This window comes from Cibotium barometz, chromosome 60 (assembly GCF_041138505.1).
Source record: "Cibotium barometz isolate CiBa-2024 chromosome 60, ASM4113850v1, whole genome shotgun sequence".
NCBI lineage: Eukaryota > Viridiplantae > Streptophyta > Polypodiopsida > Cyatheales > Cibotiaceae > Cibotium > Cibotium barometz.
The window spans coordinates 26,011,658-26,035,515 of NC_141105.1; the positions used below are offsets into that span (position 1 = coordinate 26,011,658).

General features: G+C 42.1%; 1 protein-coding gene across 1 annotated transcript; it reads right to left on the bottom strand.

Moving 5' to 3' along the window:
• Window positions 1–8,402: 8,402 nt before the first annotated feature.
• On the bottom strand, window positions 8,403–9,694 carry DRT102 (DNA-damage-repair/toleration protein DRT102). The gene has a single exon (XM_086794050.1). The coding sequence runs from the start codon at window positions 9,600–9,602 to the stop codon at window positions 8,625–8,627; it is 978 nt and encodes a 325-aa protein (XP_086650176.1). The 5' UTR covers window positions 9,603–9,694; the 3' UTR covers window positions 8,403–8,624.
• Window positions 9,695–23,858: the final 14,164 nt, after the last annotated feature.

Sequence of the window (23,858 nt, forward strand, 5' to 3'; positions counted from 1 at the left end):
GGCCAGGAATGTGCTCTTTGCCACGAAACTTTGAAGAAGGGGGATTGTAGGAATGGAATGGGTCTATTAGGCCATTAGGTGATCCTTATTTGGTGGTATCACATATTTGACCCCCTTTTGGTTATGTTAGATGCTAAGACAACTATGCGGCTTAATAACAAAGGAATATGTCAAGCAAGTGACTTGTGGGATGGGCCTCTAATATGGTGGAGGGATGCTAGACAAGTAATGCTCATGTTTGGGATCTCAAAATTGGATAAGGCCTAAGCTAATTATAATGTTGAGAATAATGAGGTCACTACATATTAATACTAATTTCGATTGGGATTCTTGGGACCCAATTGGCAAGTTGGAGCTGCTCTGCTTCTGCCTACTAACACTACCAGCCTCTATCTTCAACTAAAGGAGTTGGTGATTTTTAGATCAGAGAAGAAAATGAAGAATAAGGAAAAATGAAAAGGGTGTTCTGGAGGATACTTCTAAATGGTCTTCTAGTCTCCCTTTACATGTGATGGTGTTTCTGTGTGGTGGAAAGTGTAATGGGGGCTAACCCTATAAGTTACCTCTCTTTTTAGATCAAAGGAGAAAATGGAGAATAAGGAAAAATGAAAAAGTTATGAAGGTACTTCTAAATGGTCTTCTAGTCTCCCTTTACACGTGATGATGTTTCTGTGGAAAGCGTAATGGGGGCTTGAAAAAGAGAATAGAGAGATACACAAGGGACACCCTAAACTAAAGTTGATCTCATTTCATCAACACACACAAGGTAGAGAAGCTCCATAGCTTTCCTTCATTGCACTCCACAAAACACAACACATTATCCTAATGATAAGTTCACAGTGAAATAACCTAAAGCTAATGTCCACACACTTGGCCAACTGGACGTGGCCATTATTGTCCACACACACATTGCTAGACTTGTGTCCACACACTACCGCTATCCACCAGATCCCGATGAGCTTGCATTCTCAACACTCCCCCTTAGGCTCACCATATCCATCTCATGCACTCCAAGCTTGTCTCTGAAGTACTCAAACTTCTCTTTACCAAGTGGTTTGGTAAAGATATCTACAACCTGCTCTTCAATCTTCACATATGTCAACTCTATATGTCCATCCAACACTTTCTCCCCGATGAAATGATAGTGGACCTCTATGTGTTTTGATGATAAAGTGAATTGCTTGCCAACTATATGTTTCTCATGTTGTCACAATGTATGACAACTTAATTTCCCATCGCATTGTTGTCCCAAATCTTTGAGTAGCTTTTTCAGCCATACCACCTCACATGCAACCATAGCTACTCCTCTATACTCTGCCTCTGTGCTAGATAAAGCAACTATGGGTTGCTTTTTACTACTCCAACTCACCACTACACTTCCCAATGTGAAAGCATAGCCACTAGTAGATCTTCTGTCATAAGAACTACCTATCCAATCTGCGTCTATATATCCATGAACATCCATAGCTTTGCCATACTCATAAAAGAGTCCATAATGTGTTGTAGCTTTCACATATCTCATGATTCTTCTCACTGCATCCAAATATGGTTTCCTTGAGCTTTGCATAAACTGACTCACAAGCCCAACCACATAGCATAAATCTCGTCTAGTAATAGTAGTCATGTATATCAAACTACTAACCATCTTTCTATACATTGTCGCATCCTCAATCTCTCTTCACCATAATGAGCCCTTAGCTTCAGAGTTTGCTCCAATGGTGTGCTCATTGGCTTACAACCTGTCATGCCATACTTTTCTAGCATATTCAATGCATACTGCCTCTGAAGCAACCAAATGCCTTTCTTTGTTTTCACACTTAAATGCCAAGAACGTATCTCAATCATCTCAAGTCTTTCATATCAAATCCACCACATAATGAAGCTTTCACATCAGCAATATCCTTGTTTGAATCACTTGTCAGTCACAATCAAGTCATCTACATAGATGACAATCACCACAATACCATGTGCTCTCTTCTTTGAATATAGTGATGAATCTGATGTTCCCACACAAAAACCAATGCTCATGAGATACCTACTTATCTTGTCTGTCCAAGCACGTAGTGCTTACTTCAACCCATACAAAGCCTTCTTCAACTTACATATATGTGTGGGATATTTAGGATACACATAACCTTTTGGCTGCTCCATGAACACCTCTTCTTGCAATTCATCATTTAGAAATGCATTCTTTACATCCATTTGATGCATTTTCCAGCTATTTAATGCAGCCAATGCAATCATAGATCTCATTGTCCCCATCTTAACAATGGGGCTAAATGTTTCATCATAATCCAAACCATGTGTCTATGCATATTCCTTTGCGAGACGACCAACCTTGCTTTATGCCTTTCCATTAATCCATCCGACTTACATTTCACTTTATACACCCATTTGTAACCCATGATGTTATTTCCGCTTGGTAATGCAACCAAGTCCCATGTATCATTGTATACCAAGACATCCATTTCTTCGTCCATTGCTTTCTCCCATACATGCTTTCCAATAGCTTCTCCAAATCATGATGGTTCCACATGCTTCACCATTGATGTCATGTATGCATAATGCATTGCATACCCATCATATGTCAATCTCTCCACTAGATACCTTATCATTTGTGACCTTCTCAAAACCTATGGATCACTTTGTACACCATGCACTCTAGCATGTGGAGGAACATATCTATTTTGCCTTACACCTGGAGTACGTAAGGCTAGGATGCCAAGATCTTCATCTAGACTTTTCAAGCTAGATGACTCATAACCTATTATGCCAATTCCTTCAACCTTCTTTTTACCTTTATCAACAACACTTCCACTTATGCTCACACTACCGTGTCTCAACAACCTTCATGACACTTCCACTTGATGTTTCACCTGGCCCAGACAATGAAGTAGAACTCTCTTTTGGCAATTTTACATGCACATCGGCATCTATGTCATCAACCGTAACATCATCTTTGTTCAACTTGCCAACTCATCAAACACATCTTTAGAAATGAGCACCTATTTAGTTTCCGGATTGTAACATTTGTAAACCTTTCTGTCTTGTGCCGCCTTTGGGTCCAACTTCCTTCTCTCCTCATCCGACACATGTACATAGGCAATGCATCAAAAACTTTGAGATGCCCAATGTCCGGCCTAAAATATGTCATCTTCATCTCAGGATTACTATCATGTATAGCAACTGTAGGTGTCTTATTCAAGATGTACACCGTTGTAGCACATGCTTCTACCCAATAATACAAAGACATGCTCTTCTCATTCATCAATGCTCTTGCCACTTCACCTACCACTTGATTCTTTCTCTCAGTAACTCAATTTTGATGAGGAGTATACCTGCATGTAAGCTGCCATCTAATACCATGTAAGCTGCATGTAAGCTGCCATCTAATACCATGGTCTCTCAAGAATGCATCAAATGCATGTGAGATGTACTCACCACAACCACCATCTGTCCTCAAACATTTAATCCAATGACTATATTTCTTTTCCACAAGTGCACCACCACCATCTGTCCTCAAACATTTAATCCAATGACTATATTTCTTTTCCACAAGTGCTTTAAATTCATTGAACTTGCCCAATGCTTCACTCTTCTCTTTCAAAAAATAAATCCATGTCATCCTACTGAAATCATCAATAAATGTGATGTAATACCTGCTCCCATTTATTGATTGGGTTTGAGTGGAACCCCAAATGTCATTATGCACAACCTCAAGTGGTCTTCTACTCATTTGACTATCCCTAGGAAATGGTAACCTTACTTCTTTTCCAAATTGACGTCCATCGCAAACATGTGTACTCCCATCATATTTGAATCTAGGTAGACTACCAACAATGCCCTTTGTTTGCATAGATTTGTTACATGACCAATCCTTTTGTGCCAAATATCAATGTCTGGCACTATCCCACAACTATGAGAAAACATGGCTAACTTCAATTATGTCAATTATGGTATGCTTGCATCTAGCTTAAACAATCTCCCTTCCTTTTGAGCTTTGGCAATCAATTTGCAGCCATGCTTAAAGTCCTCAATAAAACATCCATGCTCATTAAATCTCACCTATTATCCTTGTTCCACCATTTGTCCAACTGATGTCAAACTCTTTGTAATATAATAGATGACACATACAACACGTTAGCCATAGTTTTCGCCCTGCCCCATCATGCATGCACAACGGCACACTACCAACATGTGTAATTAGAATGTTGTATCATCACCTGTAGCAACATAACCCTAATTTTGTGTAGGCATCTTGTTAGCAAACCACTCTCCATGACATGTCATGTGGTTTGATGCACCTGAATCCATATACCATGTGTCATCACTCTCTTTGCGAGACGTCATAGTACCCATCACATACTTCATGGCAAACAAATGATCTATATGTTCTTCATTGCTAGATGATGCATAATTTCTATGTTGTACTCCACCACCACTAACATCATTTTGCTTTTTTTTGTAGCAATCTCTAGCCATATGTCCAAGTTAACCATAATAATGACACTCAATGCCATGCATATTCTCCTGTTATGGTTACCAACGACCTCTACCACGAGATCCAGATCTCCCTCTAGCATGAGGGTAAAAACCTCTACCGCCACATGCACCCAATGATAACTGTGAATCATGTTGTTTTGTGGTGGCCTATCATGCCAACTACATCCACCTGTACGTCCTTTCAAACTTTATCTCCCCCTGCCTCTAGCACCTCTATGAGTGTAGAATGCATGGTTCTTTGCATGCCCACTGGTACTAAATGAAGTACCTATACCAAGTTTCATCTCCTCCACAATAAGCAAAGAGACCAACTCATCAAAATCTAGGGAGTCTACATCTTTAACCCTAATAGAGGTTTCAAATGCTTTGTAATCCTTGCCCAAACCATTCAATATAATGGCAACCAAATCATCATCTTCCATAGGAGCACCAATAGATGTAAGTGCATTTGCACATCCTTTAATTTCCTACACATAGTCATTGATTCTCATGTTATCTTGAGTCACACTATGTATTTTTTGTTTTGACTTCATCTTCTTTGGTTGTGTAGCAACTTCACCAATGTATCCCATACATCCTTGGGGTTATCTGTGTCTTGAATATGGCATAACATCCCATTTGTCACACAAATCGAGAACACTTTGAAAGCTTTCTCTATCCAATTCTTGTGTAATTAAGTAGCTCTGTTTTACTAATCTCAATGAATAGCCATGTTAATCTTGCTTAATCTATCTTGTTTTGCATCAATGCATCCAAATTAGTGCTTGTGGATTTCATTCGAAGGTGTATACATGTTTGGGATCAATTGCTAAACCTCTTGAGCATTGTATGCATTCATTTTTTAGCCTTTTTTTTTATTTTCTACCTCCCTATGGATTTCTGCGTTGAATTTCAACTTACCTCCAATTGATATAGTTACTTCAATGATGCTTGGTTAACCTTGGGTAATGGTTGGGGTGAGATACATAAGCCTTAGCTACACTCCAATCACCTCAATGATGCATTGAATCAGCATTTGCCAGTTCCATACATTATGAGCTTCCATAGCCTCAATGTTGCCTGCAAATCTTTTCCACTTGCTCAAAAATTGTCTCAATAGCTTGCCAATGCATCTCTACTCTTGTCCAATCAAACATACATCAAATACATCGATCCCACAAGGCTCCACAATGCCATACATTCACATAAGCCTTTTCACAACTTCCATGGAGAGCTTGCAAAATATTGTTTCCGACTTGCTTTGGGCAACCCACTCTTTGCCCAAACTTTATCAAATCACCTGTAATCCACTCAAAGGTGTTTAGTTATTCTTACCCGATTGGCCAATCTCTCAGATTTGTTGATTTGATGTGCTCCACAGCTTCAATGGAAAGTTTCAAAAACCAAAATTTTCCCTCTTGCTTACTCACTCAAAAAACCCTAAAGAGAGCTATCCAGGCTCTAATACCATGAAAAGAGAATAGAGGGATACACGAGACACACTTAAACCATAGTTGCTCTCATTTCATCAACACACACAAGGTAGAGAAGCTCCATAGCTTTCCTTCATTGCACTCCACAAAACACAACACATTATTCTAATGATAAGTTCACACTAAAATAACCTATAGCTAATGTCCACACACTTGGCCAACTGGATGCTCTTTCAGCACATGTCCTAGATGTAAAACTACTCTTGAAGATTTTTGGCATGGTTTCTAAGGTTGTCGTGCTCTCAGAGCTATGTGGGATCACATGTCTACATAGTGCAAATATATTTTTGGTTGTCATGTTTCTTAATCTCTGGTCCATCCGATGAAGCTGTGTGTTCTCTATAATCAGATATACTTTCACAAGATGTGGTCTACCAAAAAATGCTTTACTATTTGGAGGTTCTTCACTTCAAGGTGTTGATATAGAAGCCCCTACTTGCCTTGTAGAGACTAATGTTCATTTTTTGGTGCAGACAAAGAGCTAATCTTCAATGGCTTTTCAAACTTTGGTACAGAGATTTCAAGGATTCAAATAGGACACTCTCGACTCGTCTATCAGTTCTCCTTTCTTTTAGAGGGACTGGTTTGGATAGAGTGGAGACACTCTTACGTAGGTTTGTTTGGTCGGTTGGATGTTCCTAGCAAAGGCTACTGATAAGGTTGGATAGTTGGTTCCCAATCCTTGCTATTACTAGGGTGCTAAAGAGTTTACTGGTTAGAGGGATCTGGTGGTTTTGGTGGTCTATTGGGTGGTTTGCTGGACACGGCTCACTGATGATAGTCATGCTTCTAAGCCCCTCAAGGTTCAATCCTTTGTTGCACTGGTTAATTGCTGGGGGTTCTCATTGATGGTGGAACTCAAGATATTGGTGATGCAATCACTTTCCCTTACTAATCTAAAGTTAGTGCTTTTGTGTCTACATATTACTTGACATGCTAGAGAGACTAATGTCCAGCCCTCTCATGTTGTTTTGTCATTTTCATCATTGTATAGCTGTTACAAGATAGACATACTTGTATTTATGGGAGTTGTATTGTTTGTAACGAGGGGCACGCATATATATATTAATATAATGCAATACAAAGAAACAAGAAATAGAAGAAAACATATATTTCTTTCTTGTTAAATCAAGGCTACAACTATGGAGCAATAGTGGGCTATGGATATTTGTGCTTGTACTAGGGCTGCAAGCTCACTCGCACTCATTCTCAAAGAAATGGGGTAGCTGACAACCTCATCCTTGTGTGTGAACTAACTTGCCATTACAATGAAAAGCTGGTCTCATTCAAGACAGGAGGCGTAGATAGACCAAGTGTTCTTTCTGATGAGTCCTTCAAGTGCTGCACCCTACGTAGTGCATGGGACTGACCAGGGTACTAAAAGTTGGCAAGGAGAGGTCATAAGCTGTCATTCAGCTTGTTGTGTTGCAAACGCAATGTAAGCAACTATGCTCACCTGTGATGCGTGAACACAAGACCAACCATGTGAGCAGATGCGCGCGCGCGCGCGTGTGTGTGTGTGTGTGTGTGTGTGTGTGTGTGTGTGTGTGAGAGAGAGAGAGAGAGAGAGAGCATGTGCAATGCAGGGGAGAAAGACACAGGTTGCCATGGCTGGTCTTCTATTCATCCATGCTCATGAAGAAGATTTTTATTCGATGGCATCACCTTTCAAAAAATTAAAAAAAGGGAGATAATTACTGTCCCAGAAACTGGACACAGTGTTATGTCCATAGACCTGCATCTTTCACCCCATCTGCTGAACCATTTTCCCAACTGTATCTGGAATCTCAAGATCTGCTCACGTCTGACCTATATCTTTGAGATGGCAGGAGTCTCAACCTCTTTATCTGCCATAACTATATCTTTACGATGGCCGGAGTCTCAAGAACTGATCGTCTGTTACAGCAACATCCTTACTTCTATTAATGAGTTCTCCCCTATCACTCATTTCCTGCACATCCATCAAAATTACCCCTCACCTAGCTGAGCTAAACGGGGAAGGTTTAGCCATGCATCCATTACTCTTCTTATTCTGGCAATTGTTTAAAATTTCTTATATCAAGAACCGGGCATTGCTCGTCCTGCCCAAACCATACTTCATAAACCTGTTGAGGGTACTAATGTGGCTAATTCCGAGCCCATCACCTCTCTCTCTCTCTCTCTCTCACACACACACACAACATATTCTCTTCACTTAAAGCACTACATGCTGCCCACTTGCAGCACACCTTGAACCGAAACATTGTACACTTCTTTGGAACTTCTGGCTATGCATCTGTATTGCAGACACCATGACCAAAATGTCCAACAGTTGCTTTTCGATTAACCCTTATAAAGCCTCATTCTTGTCCTGAAATGGCACATGCATTTTGGAGAAACAAGAAGAAAAAGGTCCATGTCTCATTTGCACTCCGCCTATGCATGTAGTAGATCAACACGAATATATATAACATCCATTAGGTAGTTCATGGCAAATTACAACAGTAATGCCCCTTGACCAAAACACCTAACAAATCCTCTTATCAAACTGCGTGAAATCCTTGATATATTAAAAAAAAAACACACCCATAAACACCCCCTCTATACATCAAACACACTAAAAGCAAACTTTTGTTGAAGCAAATCTACCTTCTGAAAGGATAAAGCTTGTCACTTGAACTCTTTATTCTGTTCAACAGCTTTAGCAGCCTGGCTTAGATCTTCATCAAGGAAAATATCCCAATGGCCATCCCACTTGATAAAGAATTCTGTGTCTGTCAAGTACTGCACACGATGCAGATCTCCAGCAGGGGTGTAGAGGAAATCCCCAGGTCCAAGCTCATAAGCTTGGTTCTTGGTGAGATTCCATACTCTTTTCTTGCCAGAGGTGACAATGAGATCATGACCAAATGTATGATGGTGAGCAGGCTCCAAGCTTCCGGCTTTGAACCGAATAATGGCAGAGGTGGGGTCATCTCTGACAATGGTCATGGAGCCACCAGGCATTATGTCAATGGGATCGAACGTTCTATGAGAGGCGAGGTTACAAAGGGCACAGCCATGGCCATGACCATCCTTGCCATTATCAAGGCCTTGACCATCATGGCTATTATGGCTCTTCTCTTCTTTCTGAGGGATCTTGGCCATGGTGGCGATGGAGTCATCAAGGAACTGCTGGATTTCTTCAGGCCAAGGATTTCCATCGCTAGCAGGGCAGGGGGATTTGAAGGGGGTTTCAAGCCAGGTATCGAGGATGGCCTTACCTTGTTCTGAGGAAGTGAGCTTTGCACCAAGGGTGAGGACGTTGGAGTTGTTGATGGATCTGCAGTTCTTGGCTTCATCGACGGATTCACAAGCTGCGGCGTAGACGCCCGCAAATTTGTTGGCAAAGATGGAGACGCCCACCCCTGTGCCGCACACGCACAGGCCAAGGGTTTTCTGTGTGGGATTTGATGATGATGAAGCGGCGGCAGAAGAGACCCTCTTCCCCACGTTTTCCCCTGCGGTGAAGTAGCTGCTGACGCCAAGATCTTCCACTTCTATGTTCTGGCTCCGCAGATACTCCACCAGCGCGACCTTCAATGGCGCCCCAAACCCATCCGCAGCTGCGATTATCTTCAACAACGATGGCGGTCTCTCTTCATCCATGGTAGTATCTGCACCCTCACAGTGGCCGCGGCGCGCACTCTCTACAAAGCACCGTCGAAGCTCAAGGAGGAAGGGAGAAGCATCAGCTTTAGAAACGATTTTTTCGTTTCGATTTTATATAATAGAAGTAAATTGTCAAAAATATAATATATTATTTAGAAAAACATTTCAATAGATTAATTGTCAAAAAAAATTTAGAGCCTACAAAAAAATCTCCAAATCGGATTGCTCAACATCATTTGCTTGATTTTTTTGGGCTTGGCCCAAAAAATAAATAAATTAATTGCATGTTATCAATCACATAAATATGTGAACTTTCTTTTCCTTTGATATGTGAACTTTCTTTTCTTTTGCACGTGGTACCATGTTCCGGCTTGAAGCACAAAAATCTGATTTCCATTTGGAATGTCGACAGAATCAAGAATCATTTGCAAAGTTGTGAACATTATATCGTTGGATGTGTTATAGCAAGTTTGTAGTTTTGGTTGCACTAATTACATTACGAGGAGACGTAATAGGCCTCTATAATATTTTTAGTTGGTAGTTCCACACTGAAGTTGGATTACCGTTGAAGTTGTTATACCCTTTTGTTGTTGTTTTCATCTTTGCAATATATTTTGCATCCACCATATTTTCTTTGTTTTTATCTTCAGTAATGTCTAGGGTCTAAACTTTAATGTAATGTTAAACAGCTTGTACCTGGAAATATCATTTCGTATTTTCAGAGGTGGATTAATCTTGTGTTGTGCAACATGTTTTCTTAAATCTTTTGTTTTCCCAATACACCATTTGTTGCATCCTAATGATGCTTTAAATATCTATTAGACTTATCACCACCTACAACAGTGATTGGCCTTTATTTTTTATTTTTGTTTCTAATTATTATTTGTCATAAGATAACCACACTTATTAAACTAAATATCTTAGATTTATTGTTTAGAGTCGTTTGTGGTTTGTGCTTGTCTTGGGTGTCATACTCCATCTATAATTTATTTGCTAACTATGGATCCACCATTGCTCAATTGCAAGTGGCGATTTTTTTGCTATGTCATACACATGTGTTTTCTCAAAACTGGAACGAGTCAACTTGGTCATTTTCCTATCTGCTTGTTATACCTCCTAAACTATGAGCTCTAAATTCTACCTCAATTAATTATAAGAATATGGCACAGCGGAAAGAGATAGAAGGACAAAGCACAATAGACAATGCAATAGATACACAATGGAGAGAATTTAAAATTCTGATTATACCAAGGAGGTACAAGTGATGGTGTTGTCCACCCATGCGCTCTCAAGTAGAGCTTAGATGGTGATCTAGACAGACTCTGAATGGAGTATGTACGAGGTGTAGAAGGGGGTGGATACTCACAAGTATTGGATACCTTAGATACTCTCAAGTAGAGCTTAGATGGTGATCTAGACAGACTCTGAATGGAGTATGTACGAGGTGTAGAAGGGGGTGGATACTCACAAGTATTGGATACCTTAGATCATGGCAACCATGTCCATACATAGTATTGTAGGTGGTGTGGTAGACGCGTATACAATGAGGGCGGTTACACTACATAGACACGGTCACCGCCTGCGTATCAAGAACGCGGCCCACTGACCACTGCCCACCACTAATGATGGACCTACTATTCGAGGGAATATTCCTCCTACCGCTAATCCCACTAAAGACATATGCACCATGGCTACTCCTCATAATGGGGGCCTAACAAATGTGCATTATACATCAAAGTGAGATACATACTGAGAGGTGGGCATTGAGTGTATACTAACACCCCCCCTCAATGTCCACCCAAAGATGAACTAGGTTTTTGGCCCAACGCCAAGTCAATGAAGATGCCAAGTGAGCTGGTCCTTCCCAAGAGCCTTGGTGAATATGTCAGCGCAGTTTTGCTCTGTCACAGCAATACTCCAGCTCCACTATCTCATCCTCTATCAGCTCCCGCACATAATGATAACTGAATCTCAATGTGCTTCGTGTGCGAGCGTGAAACACAAGGTTCTTGGAGATAGCCATGCAACTATGATTGTCGCACCTCAAGACTGTAGCCTCTCTGATCTGAACTCCCATGTCAACCAAGATTCTCCTCAGCCATACTACCTCACATGCAACAAAGGAAGCTGCCTTATACTCAGCCTCTGTGGAAGAAAGTGCAACTGTAAGTTGCTTTTTGCTGGTCCAAGAGAAAGCACCAGAACCAAGCGAAAAACAATATCCAAAAACTGATTTCCTAGAATCACAATCTCCTGCCAATCTGAGTCACAACAATAACGTGTTAGAGTGTCACCCATTCTGTAAGTGATGCCATACTTAAGAGTACCTCTAATGTACCTAAGTACCCTCATCCCATTCTGTAAGTGATGCCATACTTAAGAGTACCTCTAATGTACCTAAGTACCCTCATCCCTTCCTTCCAATGACTCTCGTGGCTTGATGGAAAACCTGCTCAACACATCAATTGTGAAGCTAATATCAGGTCTAGTGTTAGTGAGAAAATTCAAACTCCCACCAACTTGATGTACTTCTTAATGTCAACAAGTGATGAAGAATCCTCAGCAGAAAGCTTCATGTTCACTTCCATTGGTGCAGACACATGCTTGCAGTTTGTCATCCCAAATGCTTTAAGAATCTCCCAAGAATACTTTTGCTGTGAAATGAAGATTTTACCTGACTCTTGCCAGACCTCAATCCCCAAACAGAAATGCATAAGACCCAAGTTTGTCATCTCAAACTCATGGTTCAGCATATCCATTATCTTCTAGATCATCTCTTCATTGTCACCTGAAATGTTTAAGTCATACAAGACAACCAAAAATAATCTTGCCATGCCTTTTTAGAACATACAAGTTAGCATCAGAAGCACTTCTTCTTATAAACCTAATCTTTTTGAAAAATTAGTCTATCCTGTGATACCATGCCCTTGGGGCCTGTTTCAGCCCGTACAACGTCTTCTTCAGCCTGCAAACTTTGTTTTCTGATTTGGGCATCTCAAAACCTGGTGGCTAGGCTACATATACCTCCTCCTTGAGATGGCCGTTCAGAAATGTTGATTTGACATCCATGTGAAAGATTGGCCACTTTTTGTGAGCATCCAAGGCAAGTAATGCCCTAATATTTGCCATATGAGCTATGGGAGCAAAGGTTTCATCAAAGTCGAAACCCTCTACCTATGCAAATCCCTATGCAACCATCCTAGCTTTGTATTTTTTAAGTGAGCCATCAGTCTTATACTTAGCTTTCCAAACCCATTTGGTACCAATTACCTTTCTGTTTGGTGGTCAATCAACTAGCTCCCAAGTGTTGTTCTGTCATACTCAAATTGCATCGCGGCTTTCCACTTTGGATTTGTTAAGGCTTCATCCAAGGTGGCTGGCTCCTTCACTGTTCCCATTATCTCAACCATCAAGGCCATATTGACAATGATATCAGATGCTCTTCTCTGCTCCTCTATTGTCCTTGATCTGCGTGGTCTATCTGCTGAAGATTCTGGCTTTGCAAAAGTACTGGATTACGCTCATCAAAAAGCTGTTGTGCCCACTTTGGAAGTGGCTTTCCTTGTGGTGCAGTAGCAAGCTGTTGTGATGTGTGAGAGTCTTCATCCTCTAAAAACTCCTCCTCCTTGAGAGGAAATCGGACAGGTAGGTTGGGCTCATGGTGGACTATTTCTCCGGCTGATGATAGAGTGGACGGACCTCCTTCCTCCACTGAGTGTGGCTGTTCTGCAAATACCACATCTCGGCTGGCCACAATCTTCTTTGCCTCTGTATCATAGAGCCGATATGCCTTCGACTCTTGACTATATCCAAGAAAGATACACTTCTTGCTTTTGGCATCTAGCTTGGTCTTGGATACATTTGGAATATGCACATAACATTCACAACCAAATGTTCTGAAATGAGAAATTGAAGGTTTCTTACCAAAGTAGGCCTCTTGAGGTGTAACATCCTTGAGTGCCTTTGTGTAACTTCGATTGAGGACATAAACTGCTGTGTTTACTGCTTCAGTCCAAAATGTATTAGGTAAACCCTTTGCTTTCAACATGCATAGAGCCATCTCCATGACAGTTCGGTTGCGGCGTTCTACAACACCATTTTGCTGAGGTGTGTGAGCAGTGGGGTGAGTTGGCGCTTGATGCCATTCTCCTTGCAGTAGTTGTCAAATTCCATTGAAAGGAATTATCCCCCTCGATCTATACGAAACTTCTTCACCTTCTTTCCTGTCTCATTTTCCACAAGCTTATGTGTTGGATATCCGTAACGCAGCTACGGGCGTTACCACAAGAGGGGACGGCCTCTGGCTCACCACCCAGCCATAGAGGAAGAATGAGGATTGCCCCTCATCCCCCAGGCTATATAGTGTGTGGCCTGCCGTCCACACTAGCCTGGCCGCCCATGACTCCGCATGGACGTCCTCTCCCACTGAACCCCGGATATGGCCATCCGATCTGCCGTCGGTCACACAGGCGTTACAGCCTACGTGACATTACCCCCCCCCCCCTTAAGAAGAGTTTTCGTCCTCGAAAACAAACTGGGGAAACCTTTTGGAAATTGCACTACGGTGTTCCCAAGTAGCTACCTCCTCATCCCTATCTGTCCATTTAACAAGTACCTCCTGGTACACTTTATGTCGGGTTTGTCTGTCACGATACTGTAGAATCTTTTCAAGTTCATGTGGTATCTTTGGTGGCTCTATCAAGTCCACCAAAATCTCTGGAGAAACTGCGTTCTCTAACCCGTGAACTGATTTCTTCAGTTTACTGACATGGAAGACAGGATGGACTTGAGAACTCTCCGGTAACTCAAGTTCTCAACTTTTTACTCTCAAATGCAATTGGGCGTCCCCTTTGCATAAGTATGGCCCCAATGGCCTCATTAACTAGCGTCTGTTTCCAAAACAAACGGCTCATTTGGATCGACAATAGTCAAAATAGGTGCAGCTGCTATGGTCACCTTGAGCTTATCAAAGCTTCTCTGTTGGGCGTCCCCCAACTAATGTTTTTAGTTTTTGACCGTAACTGGTCAGTCAACGAGACTGCAATCTTCACGTAGTCCTTTACATACTGTCGGTAGAACCCCGACATGCCAAGAAAAATTTGCAGTTCCTCGAGATTCTTTGGCGCTGGCCATTTAATAATAGCCTCTACTTTTTTCGGCTCCATCCACGTACCATCGGCGGATATAATATGGCCAAGGTAGTGAATTTCTGTTTCAAAAAAATCACATTTGCTCTTCTTTGCAAATAGTTTATGCTTTCGCAACAACTCGAACACTAGACGCAAATGCTCTATGTGTTCTTTCTGTGTCTTACTGTACACAAGAATATCATCTAGGAAAACTACTACGAATTTTCCCAGATATGGACGTAAAATACTGTCCATCAGCGTCATAAATGTCGCTGGAGCATTGGTTAGCCCAAATGGCATAACCAAAAACTCAAAATGCTCGAAAAACGGGTCCTAAATGCTGTCTTCGCAACATCTTCTGCTTTTATTCTAACCTGATGATACCCAGATCTCAGGTCTATTTTTGTAAAGTATCTAGATCCATAGAGTTGATCAAACAACTCATCCATGCGTAGCATTGGATACTTGTTCTTAATCATTATCTGATTAAGAGCCCTATAGTCTATGCACATCCGCATAGATCCGTCTTTCTTCTTTACCAAAAGAATAGGTGATGCCCACGAACTTGAACTAGGCCGAATGAAGCCTTTGTTCAAATATTCCGTCAATTGTTTTTCCACCTCCTGTGCCTCGGAGTGGCTTAATCTATAAGCAGGTTTGCTTATAGGTTTTGATCCTGGCATAACTTCGATGCCATGGTCTACTTCTCTAGATGGTGGTAAACCATCTGGTAAATCATCAGGAAAAACATCCTGAAATTCCTCTAATAAATTCATTAAAGTATCTACGTACTTTTTCTTTAATGTCTCATTCACCTTGGATTTTTTCTTGTTTGAATCACATGCATGCCAAACAGGGTTTTCAAGCAGTGGGTCTCATCCAAGGTTATTTTGTTTTCTTTGTTTGTCTACGCAAACATTATTTATCGTTTCATCTACGGAAACAGAATTCAAAAGAGGGTAACAAGCATATACCTTTGCTATCTGGTCTCTGCGGACCGCTGTACACAGCTCCATGGAGGAAATAAGTGGTGTGACAGGGACAGTACGGTCGCCCTGCAGGGTGATGACTCTACCTCCGTGCTCGAAACATAGCGTATTATGTAAGTAATTCCGAGCTAGACTAGGGCCCAAGCCATACAGCCACTCCCTGCCTAGATATACGTCGGCTCTGGCTAAGTGCATGACCTGAAAGTCAAGCGGAGCCTCATAGTCCTGCATAGATAATGGGACCCCCAATACTACGGTATTCCATACCGTTTTGTCATATCCGTTGGCTAGGCCAACAGTATATTCATGATCACTCCGGGTGGTTCTAGCAGGGCCGAGGGTAGTGAAAAGAGGAGGTCAGGCCTCAAAAGAAAAGGGTTCCGCAGTGATAAACAAGGGGATAGGATGGACCAGGAAGGACAGGGTGGTCATTGGTCTAAAAAACCACGACCATCCAAGAAGAAAAGAGACAGCGAAATCCACAAGAAAGAGCAGTATATTAAAGCGCGAAAGGAAAATCGCTGCTTTAATTGCAATGAAGTAGGGCACACGAAGGCTGAGTGTCCAAAGCCTAAATCTTCTAGGCAGTTGCATACAGTGTAGAGACTCCCTCTCAGTTCCACAGAGTTCAGAGAGGTGACAGTGTGTCATTGTGATGAGCATCACGCTTGTTCAGTGACACCAGTGAGATGTGGCAGCCTACTGTAGGTCCGCATGACATGGTGCGCATGTATGGCACCATAGGTGGCCGTAGAGTCACAGTTTTTATTGATGATGGAGCTAGCCACAACTTCTTGAACTATTCGTTAGTCAAGAAGTTGGGGTTGACTGAGACCACGCGCACTACGGCGCTTGATGTCATCAAATATCTGTGCATATTGAATTGCCTCTGCTAAGTCTTTAGGCTGTAAGGGCTCTACGTACTCAAGGTAATCATCTTTGAGGCCTCTCTTAAAGCCTCGCAATGTCTAGAATGCATCGATTCCCTTTAACTTGAGTACTATCTCCCTGTAGTTTGAGATGTACTGAGTTAGGGATTTGTTCTCCATCGAGCACTTGTCCCAAAACTCCCAGCTTCTCTCTACCTCATTAACAGGCAAAAATTATTTTCGAAACATCGTTTCAAATTCCGTCCAAGTGGCAGGGCGAGTTGTCAAACTCATCCACCACTTGTACGCTTTGCTGGTTAATGAGAGGCTACGGGCTGTATACGGCTAGGCTGCTATCGCAGCGCGTGCAAATCTGACCACTTCGCTAGAAACATATTGACTGAGTCCTTGTTTCTCTCCTTTCACCACCAAAACTAGGCGGCTTTAAGTCTTTTAATAACGACGAAGCTGTCGCTATAACGGACGGCCTCGCAGGCACATCGACCTGTACTCCTGCAATTACTGGCGAGGCTACGCTCACCTGTGTCGCAGGAGCTCGGCTACCACGAGGAGTCGGAGTACTAGCCGAGGCGGCTGTCAGTGCATCTAACCGTGTGGAGATGCTCTGTAGCATCGTGACTAAATCAGCCTGGACTTTATTCATATTATTCAGTTTGGCATTAAGATATTTAAACAGTCCACTAGAGAGCTCCGTCTCTGTCAGGACATCAGCAGGGTCCAATAGGTCATAGTCGTCGTCGTCATAATCCAAGAGATCCTCCTCGATCCCCTCGACGACGTCGGTGTTCATGTCCTCTGGCTCGTCGGCCAAAAAGGGGCCATTTGCCAATGCAGCCACTGCAGGCTCGCTGGGTCCTAAGGCGGGGTCAATAGACGAGGAGGGCGCTGGCGGATCACGCGTGATCGACGAACGCACTCCGGACCGAACAACGGTCGGGCGTGTACGGCCTGACAATTCGGTCGGGGTCAAACCCGCGGCGACCGAGGACAAGAGACTTGAAAAACCTAGAGAAGTAGAAGGCGGTGGGGACACACTACGCCTAGCAGACATTTTTAATTCTTGCAAAAAACAATGCGAGAACCCAGAAATTACAAAAAGAACGCTAATAAAATGAGCAGTGGTGGAGAGAGAATAGTCACCTCCCTTTACGGTTGCCTGTCGATTTGTGTTTCCTGCGAGCCTCTACAAGCGTCGCTAGTCCGGGATGCTCCGATCCACGAGAAAAAATGCCTGCAACTCATAAAAAAATTAATTCGCTCGGGAAGTTGTGCCTCAAAAACTCGGATTATCCCTTGCCGGGATTATTCCTCCTCCCCAGCCGAGAGAGAGGATCCGTTTAAATTTTCTCATTTTTAATTTTATTAAAAATGAATAATAAAAATATATAAAAAAAGAAATGGTTTTTTTTTCTTTTTTTTCTTCTTCTGGCCGTTTGCTGCACTGGTCGGCTGCTCTGGTGGCCGCCGCCTGGCCTGGCTGGCCGCCGGGTGGTGGCTGGCCGCCGCCGCCTAGCTGGACTGGCTGGATTGGCTAGCCGCCGCCGCCGCCTGGCTGGCCTGCTGGCCACGCAGGCCAGCTTCAACGCAAGCCAGCACCCTCTTCAACGCAAGCCATTTTCTTTTGTTCACGAGCATGTACCAACTCTAGAGGAGTCTTTGCCCGATTGCTACTTTCCTATGGAAATGCCTTGCGTTGTTACTTGCCCATCATACAAGTTTCACTACAGTTCTGAAAATGCAGGCAAATTAGCTACCATACCCTTTTTCTGCATCTCCATTAGCACGGCAAATCCAATGTGACCGAATCGCTCGTGCTAAAGCTTGCTTATGCTCTAAACTGTAGACACTATAAGGGCACTCAGCTCGTAGAGATTGTTGTGCCTTACTCGTTTGCCGACTACCTTGCCAATAGCATCTATAATTTTTGCTTCAGTTTTCTTGAAGCGTACTTCAAGCCCACGATCTGTTCGTAGCAACTGATAGTAGATTTCTCTTTATCTAGGGTACATATAGCATATTTGACAGCTTCTTCTCTTCACCTGTAGCTGCCACAAAAGATATGGTTCCATACCCTTCGGCTAGACATTTAGCATTATTCCCAACAACAACATTGATGCGTTTCCTGGGTACTATTATGTGTGTGTGTGCTCTATAAGAGAGTTGTACTTGTCCTTGTCACATAATCGAGTCTACATCAAGCTTTCATATCATGTGAGTACTTTGGTTATCATTGCTTTACGGCGCTTGTGTCTTCATATCATGTGAGTACTTTGGTTATCATTGCTTTGCGCTTGTGTCTTCATTTGAGTCTTTCCATTCCTTGCCACATGTGCCCTCACACTTATGGCATAGATGCAGCAATCAGTCTCATATTCATAGGCTGGGACTACATTTCCCTTGAACCATTGGTAGATGGCACTGAAGTAGACAATATTGTCATTAATGTTAACATCGCAAACATTGAGGAGGCCACCTACGAAGGGAACCATGATACCCTTAGTGTTGTCCTTCTTGTAGGAGACAATTTCGCGATGGCGACGATGATATCTAGAAAAGGAAATCCAGTCATGTGTCGGGATGCTCCACTATCCAAAATCCCTGGAGCCTGAGCAGATGAACATACGTCTTCAATGGCGACCTAAAGTTCAAGCTCGGTCTCGACATTGTTGAGACTGACTCCTTTCCCTTCCATGAAGACTTCAAGGTGTCGTTCTTCTCATCTGCTTGCTTCTTTCTATAGTCTTTGACACCGTGACCCTTCTTGTCACAGTTATAACAGCTCCCTTGAAACTTCTTCTTATTTGGCTTCTTCTTCTGTCATGCCTTTTCCTTTAGCATTGGCCGAAAATGCAGCATTACTACCATTACGAGTCTTCAGCCGCATCTCCTCCTCAAGTAGCATAGCACTAAATTCTTCAAATGATAAAGATGGTACTCTCACGTGCGTGTTTAGTGATGTAGCCAAGCCGTCATACTTCTGTGGAAGAATTCGGATACACCTCCGGGCCAACTCCTCACTAGTGTGTGTAATCCTTACAACAGCCATTTGATCTCGCAGATTTTTTATCCGCGAGATAAATGCTTCAGCAACTTCTCCTTGAGAAAACTTTTCAGCATAGCAAGCTGATTCTCCAGGTTCAAAATCCTAGTCTAATTATGAGTCTCATACTGATTTCTCAGTATGATCGAGGCCTCTGTAGCCTTAGTAGTATGTTGAATCAGAGTGAGAACAGAATCATTTATGTTGGTAATGATGGCATAAAGTGCGTCGGCATTGCGCCTTCTCCATGCCCAAAGAAGTGTAGCATCTGGCGTGGAAGCATGTTTGTAGGGTTGTTGGGGTCGGGACTTCCCACCACTTGTTCTACATCCATTCCCAGAACAGTTTCTAGGAGCTCATAAGAGTCTAGAATGACATTGATTTTGAATTTCCAAAGAGTATAGTTCGTCCCATCAAGCTTGCCTTCCGTGAAGGCAGCTGGACAAATGCGCAAAACTGGTGTATGTACGAGGTGTAGAAGGGGGTGGATACTCACAAGTATTGGATACCTTAGCTCATGGCAACCATGTCCATATATAGTATTGTAGGCGGTGTGGTAGACGCGTATACAACGAGGGCAGTTACACTACATAGACACGATCACCACCCGCGTATCAAGAACACTGCCCATCGACCACCGCCCACTACTGATGGACCTAGTGTTCGAGGGAATATTCTAGGAAATATTCCTCATACCGTCGCCAGCTCTAATGATGGACCCCAACTAACGCTTGTACCCCTGACCATCACCTTACCATCATCAATGGTCACAATAATAACCCCATCGGCGTCTAAGCCGGGGTTCCCATTAAAGACATATGCACCATGGCTACTCCTCATAATGGGGGCCTAACAAATGTGCATTATACATCAAAGTGAATACATGCTGAGAGGCGGGCATTGAGTGTATATTAACATTAATCTCCCATCCTATTAGTACCCGCCGCCGCTGGTGATCTTTGTAGATAGCGGCCAATTCTGGCATCTCCAAGAAAGGTGATATCCATGTTGGCTAGATGCCATAACATTCTACAGTGTGTAAGTGACATCAGCATTAGCATCAACATTGGGCTTTATCTATTTATATCCTCCTCTTCGTTCATCAAGGTATTTAATCTACCATCTTTTGAAGTAGTAATTGATTTTGTAAACTATAATTCTGATTTCTAGTAGGCTACTATGTTTGGATTTGTCACCTTGGTGTGCCTAACCATATTTTCCAATAATTTTCCTTCTCGTACCATTAGCATTGATTTAAACCTCTATGGAGGCCAATAATGAGAAGGAAATGAGACTGCCTAGTGATCGGTCAAGCTAACCCCTACAGCCACCTTTCATTTGAAAGGAAGACAACTTTGATTGGTCCATGTCAACTTGCACCTCGGCCTTTTGATGATTGGCAGCAGCAGCCGCCGCATAGCCTCGTCAATAATTTAAAGGATATTTTTTTAATTAAGTGACATCAACACTAAATCATTTAGAAACATGTTCCAAAGTGATTTCAAAATACGGTCATGTAGATCTCGTTTTTGTAAGTCTACATCCCTCGGGCATAAAATAACAAACTATTGGGGTAAGAATTAATAGAGGGCCTAGAAAAAACTAGAGTCTTTTATTGTGGGCCTAGTGGAGTGTTTTATTATATTAGAAATAATAAGAAGGGTCTTTTATAAAATTGGCAATAATGCCCTAAATACAAGGACTGATGTCTCCATTGATTTTATGTTAAATTCAAGCATTAAAGATGTGATTTTCATAGAACACCAAGATATATTCTCTCTTTGGCTATTAGCTACTAAAAAATAATTATATAACTACTAGCAAATACAAGTTTCCTTGGGTTTTCTATTTATATTAATAATAATACTTGGTTGGCCAGCAAGTTTTTGTGGTGCATTATTATGGATGGGTGTGAGGATTTTCTTACTCTTTTGCAAGAGATCTTACTGTGAGAAAGCCAACCACGAATGGTATATGTGTTGTTTCCAATGGTGCAGGTATTGCATAAGATATGGAAATCATGAATTGTCTAGTGACTACCACGCATAACAAATGGCAAGAATGATAGGAGCACCTGCATTACTAATAGCTCCTAAGTCTCGCCATTTACCATCCCCACCTACTATTGCTGGACCAAATGCTACTCATATAGCAATGAACCCTATGTTGGCAAGAAACCCGTATAGCACATTAGATGTTTTACCTTCAAGTATTACCACCACAAACACCGCCCTAGGACCCTATGTTGGCAAGAAACCCGTATAGCACATTAGATGTTTTACCTTCAAGTATTACCACCACAAACACCGCCCTAGGAACCACATCGATAAGGCTAGTTGATGCAAAACACATTTCAGATAAACCCTCTAGCACATCGAAAGTTTACGTCCCTGGAAGCCCATACAAAAGTAAATATCATTCAGGATAACTAGGACCAAATAATGTGACGGACACATAACAATCAACTACCTTAATGCAAATAGCATTGGGAGCCTACTACTAAAACCACAGGACATTAATGGCCTAAGGAGAGCCCCTATTGCTTGCTTTGGATGTCAAGGCCTCCACAGAGTGGCTAAATGCCCCATAAAGGCAAGTTTGGAAGCAATAAATGACAAATCTGCCACCTTTGGATAGATCGTGTATCATGTGTGGCATAGATCACTTGATTAATAAGACGAAGCAATAAATGACAAATCTGCCACCTTTGGATAGATCGTGTATCGGGCGTGGCATAGATCACTTGATTAATAAGACTTCCCACATAAGCCTACAACTTCAAATCCATCTACCATCACACTGCATCCCCACCACCAGGCAAGCTAAGGGATAGTCATCAACCTTCTTCAGGAGGAAGAACAGGAAGTACCAGCAAGGATTGTGTGACTAGGTATAGGTCCAACAAAAGCAAAATCAAGCTAGTCCTCAGTGTACAACCCAAATACTAGAAACTTCCAAAAGTGTTAAAAATAAGAAAAGCGGACCGGAGCAAAGGAAACGCTACATTGCCCCCCTCAGAAATATCAAAAGTACCCAATCAACCAGGGACCTCAAAAAGTCCTAATGGTAAAGATACAAGGGTAAGAAACCCAAAGGACCATTCAGGTTATGCTGAGACCAAAGATGTTCTAGATTCAGTAAGCCAAATAACCCTAGATAAAGAGAAGGAGGTAAATGATCTTGACTGACCCGTGATGGCAGAGAACCCTAGAACCCCGAGAGAAAGCTAAAAGAGAATTACAAGCTCATAGAGGGGAACTAGAAACTTCAAGGTTAAAACCAATTGATGATCTGACCTATGTAGAAATAGAAATTATCCCTAAACCTCCAGTTCAAATCACTCTCAATGAAGAACAAGGCGAGGAAAGTGGAGTCAAATCAATCATAATGGACCAAAAAAAACGAGCTTCTTGAAATGGTGAATAAAGCTATGTAGGGAAATTTAAATTCAAAGGATTAGACCTAACTAGAAATAGAAGGGCCAGTGGGACCAATTTCTATATTCCTACATAGAACCCTTGTTTACAACACTATTAGAGCCTGTTATAGAGAGGAATCATGTGAGGGGAGTATATCAAGTAAGGAACAAGAATGGCCTATAGAAACACCACATCCTCATGAAGAGCTTAAAAACAAAACAAAAACATTAGGAGAGCTCTAAGAGCTTGCAAAAACAGAGAATGGGATCCAATTAGTAATTTGGTTAGGTTTTGTCCCGAGTAGTACCAGGGAAAAGAGTTTCCAGGCCCCCTAGTCAGATATTCATGCAAACTTAAAATTAATCACACCACTTGCACACCTAATATGAAATTGCCTTTTCACAGATTCAGCTGTCTTTAAAACAATCATTTAATGAAATCATAGTGTCACTGATCATAATCCTCCAAAATCTCCGGTTGAATCCTAATTTCTAATCATTCTTTCATCGGTGTACCTATGGCATCATTGGCAACCAGAACGTTCACCACATGTCCACTCAAGGGCCTTTTCGATGGTTCCTAGCTCATAGTACTCGGCAATATATTCACATATCAAAATGGAATCTTTGTTGAAGATCAGCAAGATCAACCAACATATCCATATAAAAGAACCATGGACTCAACCGTTGAGGACCAGCAGCAAGGTCAATCAACCAGATCCATGCCCGAATTCAGAAAACAACTCTTACTCCTTGTTCCAATATCTTCCACGACGCACGTGTGGGT